The 18,179-nt window shown below is 39.8% G+C and overlaps 1 protein-coding gene across 2 annotated transcripts; it reads left to right on the top strand.

Annotated features, from left to right (window-relative positions):
- Positions 1-1,102: 1,102 nt before the first annotated feature.
- pacs1a (phosphofurin acidic cluster sorting protein 1a) lies at positions 1,103-17,420 on the top strand. 2 transcript variants are annotated; one of them, XM_072662810.1, is made up of 24 exons: positions 1,103-1,636; positions 3,635-3,722; positions 4,363-4,452; positions 4,957-5,082; positions 5,216-5,360; positions 5,574-5,665; positions 5,768-5,851; positions 6,466-6,522; positions 6,787-6,947; positions 7,377-7,470; positions 7,752-7,838; positions 8,023-8,135; positions 9,199-9,331; positions 10,084-10,188; positions 10,660-10,766; positions 11,341-11,495; positions 11,612-11,722; positions 11,817-11,931; positions 13,060-13,102; positions 13,220-13,262; positions 13,383-13,527; positions 14,672-14,895; positions 15,120-15,239; positions 16,200-17,420. In XM_072662810.1, the coding sequence occupies exons 1-24, from the start codon at positions 1,485-1,487 to the stop codon at positions 16,316-16,318; spliced, it is 2,709 nt and encodes a 902-aa protein (XP_072518911.1). In that variant the 5' UTR covers positions 1,103-1,484; the 3' UTR covers positions 16,319-17,420. The 2 variants fall into 2 exon arrangements, with proteins under 2 accessions (XP_072518911.1, XP_072518910.1); XM_072662809.1 differs by having other exon boundaries at positions 6,463-6,522.
- The last annotated feature ends 759 nt before the right edge of the window (positions 17,421-18,179 follow it).

Here is an 18,179-nt window from a genome sequence, read left to right as displayed (position 1 = left end):
TTAACACAGTCGATCCTGCTCATCAAGTACATTCTTAGCTCAAAGTATTATGCATTGTACTGAAAATAAGTTGTGTATGTGACCATTATCTTTACTAAATCCCCCTTGAAGAGAGTCCTATTCTATTGGCAGCCCTTTCCTACAGGGACCAGACAAGCTGTGTGTGTTCATTTGCACGTGTGTTTCAGTAATAGTGCATATGTAAAGTAGCTGAATGCATTCATTAGAAAGGGTGTCCACAAGCATTTGAACATATAGTGTAGCTAAAGGTTTTTGGTCCACCTTGACCTCCACGTTTCCCCTGAACTGCCATTTCTTCATAACAGTTTAAACTGTAGAAAAGTTTAAACTGTTATTAAGAAAATGAAGAAAAAAGAAAATGTTTAGGCAAAAAAAAAGAGCTTTTATTATATTTCCTTTAACCCTTTTCCTGCCTTGTAGAAATATTTGGCACATGGTTTGACCAGTCAGAGAAGTTATAAAGCTTGGAATTTTGATAATATAGGACATACCTCAGACCTGATCTGCTAATTAATTTCCGAGCCTTTGCAAAGCTTAAGGAACTCAATCTTTTGCACATGCTACATGAATCTTAATTTATTTATTTTTATTTTTGTATGTCATGAACAAAAATGCACATCATCATAATGCATAATTTGACACACAGTTATAGGAATAAATACACAATAATCCCCCCATTATTAGACAAATCTTGTTTAGTTGTACAAAAAGTTAATAAATATTAAACAATACAATAATGTATACAATAACATTATATAAATAAATAAAGCATTTCTGAAAAAAAATAAAACACTGAAACAGAATCGATACTTTCGTGTGAAAAAGAATCGTCAGGATTGGCAGTATTGATACTTCAGTATCGACCCATCATCCCATAGCTAATATGTCCTAAACAACCACGTGTTTATGGGATTTTATGGGCCTCTGTGTTTTAGCTTGCCTTTGGACATTAAAAATTCATAGCGAGCCTCATCAAAATCCCCAGCATTACTTCCACACGGTGTCATTATCGACGCCTGGCCGTACTGCAGCCCGTTAGAGTGGGATGTTCCGGGAAGCGTCGTGCTCAGCATAATAAAGCCCGTAAATGCGGGAGGAACGCGCACGCGCTCGCGCTCGCGGCGTTCGCGCGCCTTCCCGGCGAGGAGCTGCTTCACTGAGGGAACCTTAAATCAGGGCTTTTGCTTCCTACTGATTCACAGAAACTGTAAACGTGTCGGAGACCAGTGCTTCTAGATGTGAAGGCGTCGAGAGGCAGCTCGGACTGGACAGGGACGCTAATATAGAGTGAAGTATGAAATGAGGCGTGAAGGAGGCGGCACCCTGACACATAAACACACACACACACACACACACACACTCGTACAGAGAGAGTTGTTCTTAAGATGTGGGCTGCCGAGGATGAAGCTTGACTTGCAACACTTCTGTTAGCACTTCGTGTTTTCTTACTCGACGGCAGCAACATGTCGGAGCGCGGAGGACTCCAGCGGTCGGGTCTCCCGTCCCCCCACCTGCAGCCTTCCAGGTCGGTCACCATTTCTTCGAGTCGCCCGGTTCAGATGAACCTGTTCGCGACGTGGGAAATCGACCGCTCTTCGCCGAGCTGTGTGCCGAGGTATGGCCGCTCACATGCTTTCTTGTGTGTGTGTGTGTGTGTGTGTGTGTGTGTGTGTGTGTGTGTTTATGGGGACGAGGTGAAATGTACAACATTGTAGCACACTAGTGACAAACTTGGTCTGATGCGGTAATATAGCCATTTTAAGCAGTATGGAGTCATTCTGCCAAACAGGGGTTGGAGAAAGGCCTCGTTTTATGGTTCAGTTGTTGATACACGAGCATTTCTCAAAGCTGGATTAGCCAGGGTCAGTATTCACCATATTCATAAACCTGCTCAGAGTAGGAGGTCTGATCTAGGAGCAACGCTCCAGCACGTGATCTAACTAACCAGCTAAGCCTGACAGCCCACCCTGAGCTCAAATGAGTGTGTTCGAGCAGGTATGCAGGACAGAAGTGCTTCAGGTGGTGAAATGTGACTTCTTGGGGGAAAAGCTGACAGTGTGCAATACTAGTAACAATAGAGGTGAGGGGCATTTGTATTGCTATTGGTAAACTAACGTGTTACACGCCCTCAGTGGGGTATTTCACACAGCTGGATTTCTCAAAATAAATGTCCCATGACAAAAAGTTGCCCAATAGAAATGGCCTTAGTGCCTTACATTCTGGCATAAGTTATCTGGCTAACAGGAAAAAAGGCTGGGGTGAGTTGCAACTGATGACTGCCCAATAGAAATACCCATTAAGCCTTGACTCCTGGCTTAAGTTATCTGGCTAATCTGGGAAACCCCCTAATGAGAATTTACCCAATAAAAATGTCAGTTAATTAATTTAGTCTTGACTGTCTTCTAGCTGTTTCTGAGAAATGCATGCCTAATATAAATGTCCCTCAGGTCTAGAATCCAGGCTTAAGGTATTTGGTTAACAGACAAATCCTGGATGGTGTTTTAAAGTGTTATCTGGCAGACAGAAAAAACATGGCCTGTGTTTAAATGTGAGAACACCTCAACAAAAATGTCTCTTAAGCCTTGACATCTTGCTAATGGAAGGGAAAATTCATTAAAAGTATATTACACAGCAGGATATCTCCTGTCCAGTAGCAAAAGAGCTGAGGAATCATTTCTCTTGTGCGATCCTCAACTTTGTTGTTATCTGGAAAGCTGAGGAATCTTGCTTTGTGAAATGGCATCTAGGCTACAAGCTGTATGTGGTTGCACAATACCACTTTGTCAATACTTTGTGCTTCGTCACTGTTGGTAAACGCAGTGTGCACGACTTCCCACCAACCTGTACTTTACATATGGATTAATGCAGTCCATGTGATTTTGGACATGAGTGGAAGGATGAGTGTGAGTTGACTGTATGGGAGGACAGAGTGATGTAGGGCACTTGAAAAAGTAAAAGCCTGCCTGTAGGGGTGTGGAGAGGAGAGTGGTGGAGAAGTGGTAGCTGTCATGTAGCTGTTATTCACTATACCTTATTCTTTTGACTTGATCTTGTTGAAAACATACTCTTAATTATGGCTATGTTAAATCAGTCTATTGCTTATATACCAGCATATAGCACCAGTGTAAAATAATCGAATACCAGTATCTTGTATTGTAGACTGCTATGTGAAATTGGGAGTTTTGTGCATCAGTGTTTTTGGGAGGGGTGAAATGTTCTCCTCTAACCTCATTACCCGGCTGTAGCCTGCTCTCCCAGGACTCCTGGTTCTACAGTTACACTCTAATGGAGAGGGACGGTCTCGTAAGTGAATTAGACCTGTAATCCAGGAGAGGTAGCGTGTGTGGCTTTGAGGAGATGGCCTGGCCAAATCACATTGCAGATGTCTGAAATATTCTTTGAGAACATTGATTGTTAAGCTGCTATTGCACGGCACAAAAGGTTAAACTTGTTTCCTGCTATTTTGTTGTTTTGTTGAAATGGCAATTCAAGTAGCTTTACGGAGCATGCAGACAAAATGTCAAGTCTTCAGAGTCTGGCTGCCATAGCAACCTCTTCTCAGAGCAACTTCTACAGCAGCAACTCTGTCAGCAACTCTCTCTCTCCTCCACAGACTCCTCAGTTTGACTCTTAAAAAACTGGTGATGTTGAAAGAGCTTGACCGAGACCTGACATCTGTGGTTATTGCTGTCAAACTGCAGGTAAACATGTCCTTTGGTGTACTGTTATCTACACAAACAGAAGAGAAGTACAGACAAAAAATATTTTAGAGATAACTCTATTATTTTAGAGATAACTCCTACTTCTGCAGGATACACTATATGGACAAAAGTATTGGGACACCTGCTCATTCGTTGTTTGGGTGGAAACAATGAGGGAGTGGCTGTATGCTCCTCTAGCCCATGCCTGGCATTAGGCATGGTGCCAACAGGTTTATGTTTATCTGCTCCAGAGAGTCCTATTCTGTTCGCAGTATTTCTCTATGCGGACTGGACAACTGTGTGTGTTTAGGAATTTTCTTTTTTTTTTTAAATATATTTCTTTATAAATAATATTGGCTTAATCACAACATAAAACAATAATAATGCATCACAAACAATATAACAGTATTACATATAGTGTGATATGTGAAACCAGATTAACAAGTCTGAGATTATTTAATATGTTTGGGTGGACAAGGGTGGGTGGAATTTGTTTGTGTATGTGGTTTGCACAATGCTGATTAATGGCTATACCACATTAGCCTTGTAGCTTAGAGCAAACTCAAGCAAACAGACATGGAACATTTTTGGGGACTGACCCATTGCTTTAAGACTCACTACCAAATCTGTGTCTTCACAGGGATCGAAACGCATTCTGCGCTCGAATGAAATCTTACTGCCATCTCCTGGACTCACAGAGACCGATTTGCAGCTCACTTTTTCCCTGCAGGTTTGTACATGGTATTCTTAAAGAAACATTTTTTAGATTTTATCTTAGTTATTTTAATATCTGAGCCCAGTACACTGGCACCGTGTAACTTTGGTGGAGCTGCATGAGACCTTGTGAGAACTTGTGTAGGGGGAGCCTAGTAGTTAACATTTAAATTTCTGCATTGTGCTGCTTTAATTTTCAAGTTCATGTGAAGAGATATTTGAAGCATTTGTATTGGTCTTTTTATGAGTCAGCATTTACAGTGTAAAACTGCTGTAAATAATAATAACGTGGGGATAATATTTTTTGTTTTAATTTTGGGACAGCAACGCTTATATTTTAGTATTAACTGGGGAAAGACATGCATAATTACTGGAAAAATCTCTGTAAAAATGCTAAATATCTGCACATTCAGATTCCTTAGTTGTGGTAGTCCTAACACGTGGTGATCACATGTTCAGACAGGCTGTATCAGTCATCAATTAATTGCCTTTTTTTTTCTTTATTTCTTTACTCCAAAAGTATCCACACTTTTTGAAGCGAGATGCCAACAGGCTACAGATCATGCTCCAGCGCAGGAAGAGGTACAAGAACCGCACAATTTTGGGCTATAAGACGCTAGCACTGGGTCTAATTAACATGGCAGAGGTGAGACATATCACAGTCTGCTGTAAAACCACCTTGAATTTAAACTGGAGTCTATATTGTAATGTATTGTAATATAAATTGTGTTTTTTTTTGTTTGGTTTTTTTTTTAAATACTTGCCTTCTTATCCAAAAGGTAATGCAGCATCCTACTGAAGGTGCTCAGGTGTTGGGTTTGCACACCACAATCAAGGACATGGCTGTGACTGTGGCTGAGATCAGGGTCTACTCCCTGTCCAGTCAGCCTATAGACCCAGAGGGGCCCAAGACTAAACTGTCTGGTAAGACTGCTTTCATAGAGCACTCAGTGCAAATAAACATGGAACATGCTAAAGTGTTTCATCAGTAGATCACATAATTTTGGTCCTGAATAGCTATTATGTATTCACTCTTTACCATCAGGGTACTGATTTTGGTTAGACTGTGCAAGTTCTGTGCCTTTTTGTAAATAATGAGCCTTCGTTTATCATGAGCTCCTTTTCTCCACCACATAGATCGCTCCCCTGACATTGATAACTACTCAGAGGAGGAGGAAGAGAGCTACTCATCTGAGCAGGATGGCAGTGATGACCCCCTCCATGGACAGGTTTGAGTCTGAGGAGTCTAAGAGAGAGTAGGGGCAGAAAATCAAAAACAGTTAAAAGATTATAAGGTTCAGCTTTGAGCTTTGGTTTATTTCCTTTGGCAGTACCTTTACGATGACGAAGATGAAGTGCGGAAAAAGAAGCCGCGTCGTAAACTCACCTCTGCAGCCTCCATTACCAGAGCTAATGTAAGTTAATGGAGCAAACCACTGCTTCTGGCTTTTCGTGCTAATCTACAGTCAGCTTAGCCTTCCCTGTTACTAACCTTCACCAAGACAAACCACAGCAAATCCACGGTAATAGAGTCTGACATGGCTTGTGAAATATGCCTTAGAGCTTCAGTCTAGTGTGTGCTCCTCTGCTGAAGTGCTCTGATTCTCCATCTTGACTTTAATCCCAGAGAGCAGCCGTATGTGTGTTCCAGCTAGCCTGAGGTCACTGATGGCCTTTTGACACAGATGCCTTAGTAATGGCTTGAATCCTTTGGAAACATACTGAAACATAAGGGGGGCAATATGTGTTGAATATGTCGAGGCGTGAGCTCTCTTCAGATGCTCAGATGTATCAGCTTTGCTGATTTGTTTAGCTGCATGGTGCGTCTGCTAGCTCCTGTACCAGTTTGCCAAGCTTTCTGCCTGTTGTGACTGTTTTTTCCTCCCCCTCCTCTGCTCGCTGCTATTTTTTGCTCCATGCTGTTGTACAGCCTGGTATGGCACTAATTCATGTGGATTTTCTCTAGTTGATTCTTCTGCCTTCCTACTTGTTTATCTGTGGTGAAATGGTTTTGTTTTATGTTCAGCAGCCCAACATCAAGCAAAAATTTGTGGCGCTGTTGAAAAGATTCAAAGTTTCTGATGAGGTAAACCTGCATGTATCGGTCAAACCGTCTTTGTGTATCTTCTGTTTTTATCCTCCTCCAATGCTGAACCTTTGAGCGGCTTCTTTGTTGTCTTTATTATACATTTCCATTCTCATGGGTGCGTGTTATCATGCGATATCTCTCCAGTCTTTGCCTTACCCTGTAGAAGTAATGTCTACATCTCTAACTGTGTCAAATTGTGCTTACTACTCCCCAGCTGTTTCTGTTGCAGAGTTTCCATGGTAATGTTTGATGTGCATGTAGGTGGGGTTCGGCTTGGAGCACGTATCTCAGGAGCAGATCCGTGATGTGGAGGAGGACCTGGACGAGCTGTATGACAGTCTTGAGATGTACAACCCCAGCGACAGTGGACCAGATATGGAGGAAACTGAGAGCATCCTCAGCACGCCCAAGCCCAAACTCCCGTATAGCAATCATTTACATACATTTACATGCACACCCCAACAATAAACATAATAATAATATACATTTGATTTAAAGAATAGATTAAATATAAACAGACTAACTTGTACACAATTACTAGTCTAGCTGCTTTCAAATAACTAGCAGCGAAATTAAACAACAATGACCAATCAAATTGTAACCAGCGGACCAAAAGACTAAAATAGAAAAGGGTTCTATTTTAGAGCCAATAAAACCAATGTCAATTATGAAAGTAATCATGTTTGATCTTGATTTGGTAAGGGGTTAAAGAACAGCAGAAAAGCCAAACCTCACAGTACTGCTAATTTACCTATCTATTGGGTTAGAAAATTATATACTTGTCTTCTAAAGTAATGCTGAGATTTATTTTTCTCCTATCTCTGATGTGTGTCTGTGTGTGTTTTATGCAGGCCGTTCTTTGAGGGCATGTCTCAGTCCAGCTCTCAGACGGAGTTTGGCAGTCTGAACAGCAGATACAGTCTAGGCAAAGACACACTGAGTCCTGTGAGTTCACGTTTAGCAAGCATACCAGCTAGTCTCACTTGTACCCGAGCTTCATATTTCTTTCATCATGTTCTCAGTGTCTGCACCACACACATACTCCAGCTTAACTTTAAGGCAGAAGCGTTTCAAGCATATGCAAATTACTGCAGCACCACTCTATTGATTTGAGAAGCCTCTCTGGCAGCCACCTCACTGTAAACAGCTATGACTGACGGGAACAGGTGGGGACAAAACAATATAACTCAATCTCCTCTGTGTCTGCCTGTGTCTCTATCCTGCAGCAAGGGGAACACTCTGTCTCTGGGAGTAAAATGCAGCGTTCCAGTAGCGCACACCTGGACGATCCGTTCTCTGAGAATGATACACTGGTGAGACTGATAATACTGCCTTGTCTTTCTTTCTTTCTTTTTTCCCACTGCTATCTTCTTTTGCCTTCATGTCCCAGTTCCGCTTTCTCTGTCTTCCAGTCTCTGTGATGGAGCTGTGTGTAATGGATATGTTTTTGCTTTATGTGTTGTGTAGCTGGTAGGTAATATGTAGTTGGTGTTGTAGGAGCTAAATGAGGTGGAGGTGGTGGGGGAAGGAACCCCTAGTATTACTGTGTCTGTGGCAGAGAGGCCACGCACCCCCCAGAGAAGCAGCAGCCAGAACATGCCATCCCCAAGGTAGGTAAAATGCAAACCCAACAGTGTCGATCGGTGAAGACATCTTTAAGGTCCATCTTTTTAGTTTTAGTTAGGACATACAGAATGTGCCTCACACCATGATTAGCTATGTAGACTGAAACTGGACTGTCTTAGCTGACTACTAAACTGGAGCTTAACCCATCAAAAGGGAAAGGGACAGTTTATATATTTATTTATTTCTTTACTGGTAAGACTTGACAGAGCCAAACCTGGGGAAACTATTTGGGACTAGTATAAAAGCTAACTGGCTGCAATCTCTTTGGCTTGTTAACAGCTCATTCGGCTTAGAGAACACATTAACAATTACCAGAAAAACATCCAGTAAGACTTATGAATAGTGGGTTTTTTTTGCTACAGTGTAAACTTTGCTGTCGTATACACTCTTATTGGACAAAAGTATTGGGACACCTGCTCATTGTTTCTTCTGAAATCAATGGTATTCATTTATGTATGTTTAAGAAAAAAAGTCCTGTTTTTACTGCTGTAACTGTCTCTGCTGTCCAAAGACTGATTCCTATCAGCTTCTGTAGCATTACTGTAAGGATTTGATTGCATTCACAGACACAAGCATTAGTAAGGTCAGGCTGTTGGACGATCACCCAACTCATTCCTTTAGGATGGGATGGGGCATCATAATTCCATAGAACATTGTTCCACTGCTAAACAGCTCAATTCTGGAGAGCTTTATACCCCTTTTAGTCTTGTAAATTAGGCTTGTAAGATCACATCTGAGCATCTCTTCACCCCAACCCAACTTAAAATACTTAATAAATGCTTTTTTTGCCACAAATAATCAATTTTGGACTGATGTTTTGATTGAACTGTTATTTCAAGCCAATGTTTGAAGTGTTTATTCTAATAAAAAAAAAAAATTATTAATTAAAAGTAAGTATCTGAGAACACACGTCGGTTTGGCATTAGTTTGTGGATGTGCTCTCAGTCTGCAGTTTGCAGTTAGAACGGGTGAGGTATAATTATAATTGCATTACCCCTGAGTACCTCATACTCTACTGAAGCCAACCGTTTATTTACTTATTCTCAGAATGGATGGGGGGCACACTCCGAAGCACAAGCGAGGGACTCCAATGAGAGAAAGGCAGCTGTCCAAACCTCCCAGTGAGCGCACCAACAGTTCGGACAGCGAGCGCTCCCCTGAGCTCAGCCTAACTCCACAGGTGAGTACCCCTCCCTCCTCTGCTCTCTCTGCTTCCCAATCACTCCCAGTAAGGGACATCCACTGCTCTTCAGCGTATGTATGTATGTATGTATGTATGTGTGTGTATATGTGTGTGTGTGTATATATATATATATATATATATATATATATATATATATATATATATATATATATATATATATATATATATTAGTGGTGAGTCATTTGGGTTGTGGATTAGAGTGCTGCGAGTTTCAGGTGGGTGTGCTGGGAGCGGAGCAGCGATGGAGAGAGTGGGCGCTAATTCTGCTTATGTAACAGAGCACTGGCTGTGGAATGAGTCAATACCTGGCTAATATTGCAACTATTATTGCACAGAAGTGTCAAATGTCTCTCCACCACATAGCAGCCATTAGGGTGAAGTGCCATGTTTTTAATCTCCTCTGTGGTGGCGTGCCGAGTCCGTCTATGACAGATTGACAATTAAAGAGACATAAATAACAATGTTTTTGAGTCATTCTGTGCTCGAAAAGTAGCGGTCATTGCAATGGCAAAGGTTGTTTATAAAGTACTGTTATGTTTTGAATGCACAAAGCTGCCTTTTAATGGCCTACAATTTAAGGTGCCAGCATGTCTAGCTGATGAATCACTATCAGGGTCATTGCTTATGCACTAGGGGCTATCAGCACAGAGCATACATTTTCTAGACCGTGGAGGACTAATCTTTTTTTTTTTTTTTTTTTTTTTCTTCTTCTTTTGGCATGTATGTAGATGCCGAGGAAGATAGTGTATGACCAGCTGAACCAGATCTTGGTGTCTGACACAAGCCTGCCTGACAGCCTCATCCTCGTTAATGGCAGCGACTGGCAAGGACAGGTAGTTACAAATATTTTTTTTTTTATAGTTCTCTTTTCTGTGCTGCCTTTTGTATCTGTGAATCTATCTCTGAACTCCCCAATTGCTTTTCTTTGTGTTACTGGTAAACATGTTTGAATTACAGTGTGATGGTCCTATAAAGCATTGCAGCTTTTATGTTGCATTTAGACAATTTAGAGATTTTCCTTATCCCCAATTTGCCAGATTGTTTTCCAGAAGTGGAAACTGCATTTTCAGAAATAGCTGGATTGTGATTTATTTCCCCTTCAGGAGGTTGGTTGGTGGTAGCTTGTCCAAAACACATCTATATCCAATTAGGTTAAAAAAAAAACTGACATGGAAAAACAGATCTGTTTTGGGCAGTACAGGCTGGACTCTGAATGTAGCTATACTGACAGTTTATCCCTGCAGGGAAATGTTCTGTGACTGATCTCTGTCTCTCTGTGTTTGTGTGTGTGTGTTTGTGTGTAGTATGTGACAGAGCTCCTGCAGACACAGAAGCAGCCGGTGGTGTGTACCTGCTCCGGATCAGAGATTCAAGCTGTGCTGTGTGCTTTGCTCACTCGGATTCAGAAATTGTGAGTTGCACAACCTTACCATGCAGTAAGAGTGTAACAGGATTGGAGATTAGCTGTGAGGGAAATCTTGTTTTTTAATAATAATAAAAAAAAACGTACACATACATCTTTTTGAATTGGCTGCAGTAAATGTACAGAACTTCTCTGCAAAGTAAAATAAAAAGGATTTTTTAGTGTGAAAAGTATGCTGATGTGAAAATAGCTTATTTAATTATTTATTTAATGTATTAAAAATAATGCATGCGTTATTAAACATTGTAATGCCTTATATAACTGTAATACTGCCCACCCCCAAGCACACAAACTAAATATTTCTCTTAATCAGGGGTGGGCAGTTCCTCACAATTTTATTCTTTTCCTGGTCAAGCACATCTGATTTAACTCCTGTTAAATGCCAGGTTTGGTAGGTCTGTTGGAGACCTACTGGGAAATCAGAAAAGTGTGCTGGAAGCTGGCCACCGTTGGCCACCCCTGCTCTAAACATATCTGTGTAAATATTCATGTCAATTATGTCTATCCACAAGTCCACTCTCTGCCTCCACTCTTACTCACTCTATTCTCCTGCTCTCTGCAGCTGTAACTGTAACTCGGTCATGCCCAAACCAGTGAAGGTGGTGTCTGTAGGAGGACAGAGCTATTTGGGAGCCATCTTGCGCTTCTTTGTATCGCAACTGGCCAACAAGATGTCTGACTGGCTGAGCCACATGAGGTTTCTCGTGGTTCCACTGGGTAAGGACTGTGTTTGTTTTTTTGCTTTTTTGATAAAGCAGTGCTTAATGGCCTGTTGACTGGGCAGTAAGCACGTGAGCTGCATATGTGTAAACTCAACACGAGTCCCTATGCAGGTTCTCACCCTGTCGCCAAGTACCTGGGCTCCTTGGATAATCGCTACAGTTCAGCTTTTCTGGACAGTTCATGGCGGGAATTCTTCAGTCGGTCAGAGCCCCCTCAACCTGGTATGTGCTTGTTGCTGTCATGTACTGTTAGCCTAACGTCAGACTGCAGAATCATTTTGTCCAAAGCTCTGAATGTGGTGGTGTTTTTGTGTAGGCTCATCGTCTGCTGACGTGGACGTGATCGGACGTATCTGTCAATACATCAGTGGAGCCTCAATCACCCACCAGCTGCCTATTGCTGAGGCCATGCTCACATGCAAGCAGAGAATGTGAGTAGGACAGCAGAGCTGGTTCAGGTGTAGGCTGGGTGGGCATTATGAAATAAATGTCACAATAGGTGAAGACATTTTGAGCATGCACAGTAAAAATAAGTCAGTATGATGGATGGGTGGTATGAATCTGTGTATCATTTGTTCTTTTATTGTTATATTTAATAGTGAATCCAAAATTGGAAAATGAAAAAGCAATTCATTATTTTGTTATTCCTTCATTAATATAATTCTAGAAAACAAATTTTGGTTTGTGTGTTATGCTCCAGTCAAAAATTGGAAATAAAAAAAACAATCCAGGGGCCAAACCTGAAGTTGATTTTTAATTTGTGCTTAACTTGTGTGACCTAGGTGTTATTGATTTGTTAGCATCATCAGCTTTACTTTGAGTTTGTGGTTCTGGATGGTGTTGAAGATTGGAGAGTTAAATTTTGTTCAGAGGAACTAAATGTGTTGCTGTCAAAGAAGACAATATGACAGCCAAAAAAAAGTATAGGTCTCTGCAGGACAGCATAGTGGGAATTTCGAAAGGTTGGCATGTCAAAAGGCACTCCCAGTTGCCCCTGATTACTTTCAGTTATGGAGTTTGGGTGTTTGTACTCTATTTTATTTTAAACTAAACATCAAAACATAGATATGCCTCAAATGCAGCATTTGCTTTAGAATACCTTACAGCCAACAGGTGGCAACAAATACTAACCAGACATTGGATTTAGTAAATAACTATGGTTAGCAGTACCCGATATATATAAATTAATAACTGTTCATTAGTGTTTTTGGTATTCATGGCACCATTCACAAAGCAGTTTGCTTGTGGAGTTTCTCCCCCTTAAAAAAAACACGCTCTTCTTCTCAACATGCCCACCTTTTGACATGCCTGTTTTTTTCGTTTTTTACCTGTTTTGCACATCACTGCATCCAGTTAAACAGGGCCAGTGGTGCCTGGTTGGTATTTAAACTGTCAGTCATCCAGTAATAAAGGGAAACCATCTGGTCCGCATGCTTTAAGTACTAGCACTGCTCACTATATTGTGTTTGTGTTGAAATAAGCACAGGAGTATAATTACTGGTCTGTACATTTTATAATTAATGAAAATGCAGTTTTCATGATGTTGACTTTTCTTCCAGGCAAGATGATGATTCCTGCCAAAATTTTGTCCCCTTTGTGGGTGTAAGTAAATCTTCATGTGATTGTAATGCAGTAGTACTTTCACTGTTCCCTTTTGCTTATACTAAATGTTGATCTCTCTTTTTTTTCTTTTTTTTTTTTTTTTTTGCTTTAAAACAGGTGGTTAAAGTTGGTTTGATTGAGCCCAGTTCTGGATCTACAGGTAAAATGCACTTTGGTGATTTAGCCTCCGTGGTCTGACTGTTTCCACCTAGACTACTATAAAACCAATAAACTAAAGTGTCCCCACACCTCACTGGATCTTGTAACTCCTCTCTCATAGGTGGAGATTGTGAAGAAGGAGTGGCTTTAAGTCTGATAGTTCCCTCAACGTCACCCCCTGCTCATGCTCTGTCCACTGGGATGATGAAAGATGCTGCCACCCCACCCCCTTCACCCTCCCTCAGTGGTGGTTTGGCTGTTCTTGGGTATGCATGATGTCAGTATTTCACAGTTGCATGTGATTGGTCACAAATGGCCCACTTTACTGTTTGCTGCACATTGTTCCCCCACTGTGTTCTGAAGATGGCATGCAACAAAGTGTGCTCATTTTATCCGGCCTTTTTTACAATCCCTAACAGACTGCTGATCTTGAGTTGCTGAGAAACTGCTCTTACTTTGGAAGGTGTCGTTTTATTATATTATTTGCCAATATTAAACTAAGCAAATTATTTGCCCTTTTGTGAGGAGCAAAGGGCTGCTTGGTCTCTTCTAGACATTATGCCATATAACAAATAACACAGCACAACACATTGTGTTCCTTTGTTGACTTAAAATCACACACAGACACATAATGCAGGTCTTATTCTCTGTCTCCAGTTTCTAAAAATATCTCCATAAAAACACACAACTTTCATATATAAGACTCAAGACCCCAATAGTCACCATTTGTGTTGGATACAGATGAAATGTGGCGCCCCTTTAACCCATCCATGTAGTGAACACACACTTACACCTGCACCTACAAAGTGGACAGTGAGCACACGTGCCCAGAGTGGTGCACAGCCAATGCTGTGGTGCCTGGGGAGCAGTGAAGCTTTCTGAGTCTTGGTATCAAACCCACATAACCCAGTGGTCTAACCGCTGAGCCACTGCTGCTCCTTAATGCTGAAGTGTAAGCATACCAGCCTCGTAGGGGGTGCTAACAACTTAACAAGATGGTCCATTCCAATCAAGGTGCATCTTAATACAGTGCCGTTTTTTCACTGTGATGTTTAAACAGCAGGTCTCCCCTCACCACTTAAACATTGCTGTTTAGGTGCCAATGCCTATATAATCAACACACCCCTGAACAAGCAGAGTAGTTCAGGTGTTTGGCCATTGTTAGTCCACACCAAGCATGTGCACGACAACACCCTAGTCAGTGTTTTGAAAAAGCTGAGTTTTGTTTGTGACAGTCACTGTATAAAGTAACCTGCATTGGTGGTCCTTTACAAAACATTATTACAATATTGTTTCATAAAAATGTCCTAAAAATTATACCGGAATTTTGAAATAACCCATGCGTATTAAACACACATGCATTTTCATATACAGTCATACTTGTTTACAAATTGTCATTGTTTTTATCAGGAGTCCCATCATGTCTCATGGGGTGGATGCCATTGGGCTACAGGTGGATTACTGGGTAGTAGAAAAACGCAAAGACGGTGAGAGGAGGGACACTAAGAACACGCTAAAGAGTGCTTTCAGATCACTGCAGGTCAGCCGACTACCCAGTTCAACCCAAGGAGAAGTCCAGTCCAACTCCAGCACCATGGCTATGACTGTGGTCACCAAGGAAAAGAACAAGAAAGGTGAGGAAGCCTGGCCTGTATCGGTTATATCGCATCGTAATGACACTTAATGGCTTTTACAATTAATTCACCATGAATTCCTTTAATCAGCATTGTCAGTTTAGACAGTGTTTTTGTGACCTCATCATGCTGTTTTTAGTTAGATTGCAAAACGTTTCTTGCCTCAGTCAGTCCATTAGTGCTGATAGTGACTGCACTCAAAAATTCCATTTGTCTGTCTCCAGTCCCTACTATCTTTCTGGGGAAGAAGCCAAAGGAGAGAGACATTGAGTCAAAGAGCCAGGTGATTGAGGGCATCACTAGACTCATCTGTTCTGCTAAACAGCAGCAGACAAGCATACGAGGTAAGGAAGCACTCTAGGGCACAAATGACGAACAGCAGGACTAAATTGTCCCGTTTTAAAAACACGACTTACAAATACAAATGGGGATCTTTGGAATCTGAGAGCAAGTTCCTAAAGAAGTCCTGATATATATACTGTATATATGTACGGAAAACAGTAAGCATGGATTTATTTATTTTTTTTATTAGAATTTTATTCCAAGTTCATGTCAGAAGAGCCACTCTGTAGTGTAATCACTGTTCACTGTAAGACCTCTGGCAAACTCTGAGGCATGGTGAGTAATGTCAATCCCATCTCTTATCTTGGATCGCCAAGCACAGGAGCTTCTGAGACCAGTTACGCCTGGGTTTGGCAGAGGGCTGTAATTTTACAGTGATTACATTTCTTGACACAATTGTTCCACACCTTTCACTAGAACTGCAATGAAGAAGATATGGTCGATTACAATACTTTTTTTTGTTTGTTTGTCTGTTTTTGTTTTTTACTTTTCAACATGATTCTGAATCTGGCAGCTAACCTTTTACATTATATTTAAATGATCTGTTCATGATTAACAGAACAGTAAAAAAAAGTTCCCTGTAAAGTTGCTATATTGGATACATATTTGCTGTGTTTTTGCAACAATCTATTTATTTAGTTGTACCACAATTAAAGCTGCACAAAGTGGAATATATTGTAAGTTTTCAAGGTAAATGACCTCACTTCTGACACAATTGCACCATTTAATTCCATGTTTTATCCATGTTTCTGATGGAAAAAAATAACGTAAGTAATTAGTGTATTGTCTGTTACTTTTTTTGGCTGTAATGGCTGCTTTAAAGTAAGCCACAGGCTGTGCTCTATTAAAGCACAGCCATAACCCTATGTATATAATATATTTTAAACTTTCAAGTTTTTTAGGCTGATGTCATTTGCCACAAAATCCTGAAGCTGATTATACATTTTTTTGTTGTGTTTCAGTGTCTGTGGATGGAATGGAGTGGAACGATGTGAAGTTTTTCCAGCTGGCATCTCAGTGGCCCACTCATGTGAAGTATCTCCCAGTGGGTCTGTTCGGCTACACTAAAATGGCCTCCTAGTGCAAAAACATGATGATTTCCTAACTCTGACTTTTGGCTAAAGGGAGGAGCAGTTATTTATTTCTTTCTTGAATTTGATACAAGGGCAGATGATGATTGGAAGGCTTTATTGAGGTAAAGACCCAATAGTAATTGCCTTTGTTACACTCTTCCTGGGGCCAGAGACAGAGATGTGGTGTTAGATATGTTATATTTGTGTATCATTCTATTCTGCTGTGCAGTTGATTAATGCAATAACATCCAAATATTGTACTCTGGTTGTGAAATAACTTGGTTAATGTGCTGTTCACTTGTTCTCTAATTCAGTGACCGTACTGTGCAGTTTTAGTTACTTTATATCAAAGCATATTTGGATAAAATAAATCACTATGTATATTATGCAGTTTAATTTTGCAATATCATAAACAGCTGAGGCTTAAGCTTCTCAAATATTTTGTAAACAATAAAGGCCTATGAAATATTTTATGATATAGTATTATATATTGAACATATGCCAAAAATATTCTACTTTCTCGCATACAGAGTATTTAATAAGAATATCTTTCCCTTATTTTGTGGATTCAGAGTGTATGTGAGAATGTGCAAGGGGTAGATGCTGAATATGTACAGTGTACCTTGTGGTCTATTTGCACGATTGGTCTTGGCTGCTATTGACAGCTTGACTGTTCTTCCATGCTGCTGTGGTTCTTAATATCGATGTTCTTTGTACAGTAAAACTAGCTGTAATTTACATTTCCTAGGTGTTTAACTGTAATTGTAAAGGTCATCAGTCTCTACCTCCCTATCACATTACTTAGTGTGATGATCCAGGATGGTCAATTCATGTTTGCTGTAATCAACACAAAGCCTACACACCATTACATGATTACATTCCAAGTGTCCTAATGAGATTTTGCTTTCCAGTCAAAATGTGTATTGTACCATTACTGCCTTTGACATATTAATTGTTGTATGCAAAAAAAAAAAAAAAAGCAATTTGCATGCAGAAATGTTGTTCTGGTTTCATGATTGATATATTCACAAGTCAGAGTTTTTAATAAATTATCACATTTAAACACTGTCATGTTATGTACACAACAGACAATAAATGCTTCCTAATTGGGCTATGTTCAGATTTTCTGTACAGCTTTGTCAGAGTGGGTTGCTTCTTAATTGGCTGAATCAAGTGACCAAGCATCATTTTCAAGCATGCTTTCATAATCACAAAATATGCAATGTTTTAATACAAAACTAGGTTTACTGCTTCTTTAAAGATTAGTGGTGATGGATACTTTATTGATCCCAAAGGAAATTTAGCAGCTCAGTAAATACGATATAATAACAATGAAAAATACAGATAAATAATAATAAATAATGGAAGAATAACGACAGAATGAATAATTTTATATATATATATATATATATATATATATATATATATATATATATATATATATATATATATATATATATATATATATATATATATATATATATATGTGTATATATATATAAAATTATTCATTCTTTTGATCAATTTTATTTTAATCTTTACATACAATGTAATATCAATATATGCACATATTTACTCAGTATTGCATAATTATTTATATATATATATCAATAATTATGCAATACTGAGTAAATATGTGCATATATTGATATTACATTGAATGTAAAGATTAAAATAAAATTGATTTAAGTTTGATAACTAAACACTAAAACAACAATAGAAAGAAAAACTAAGTCACTGAAAAAGAAACGAAGTAATTTGGGAGCTTTTCTACTGGTCTATCATGATTAATCAGCATCATAGAAAAAGGATAAACTTGCGTGTGTACAGTTGGGTGCAGTTGACTGCTAAACCGTTTCATGGCCAGGT

The sequence above is a fragment of the Salminus brasiliensis genome, chromosome 18 (genome assembly GCF_030463535.1).
Source record: "Salminus brasiliensis chromosome 18, fSalBra1.hap2, whole genome shotgun sequence".
Classification (NCBI taxonomy): domain Eukaryota; kingdom Metazoa; phylum Chordata; class Actinopteri; order Characiformes; family Bryconidae; genus Salminus; species Salminus brasiliensis.
Note: the sequence above shows the minus strand (reverse complement) of the source record. Positions and strands in the feature narration are given on the sequence as shown.

Excerpts from the sequence above, each read along its gene's own strand:
- pacs1a (XM_072662809.1), top strand. The coding sequence starts at position 1,485 with ATGTCGGAGCGCGGAGGACTCCAGCGGTCGGGTCTCCCGTCCCCCCAC. Across the intron at positions 7,471-7,751 it reads GCAAAGACACACTGAGTCCT|CAAGGGGAACACTCTGTCTC; the intron begins GTGAGTTCACGT and ends TCTATCCTGCAG. Across the intron at positions 11,496-11,611 it reads GTTTCTCGTGGTTCCACTGG|GTTCTCACCCTGTCGCCAAG; the intron begins GTAAGGACTGTG and ends GTCCCTATGCAG.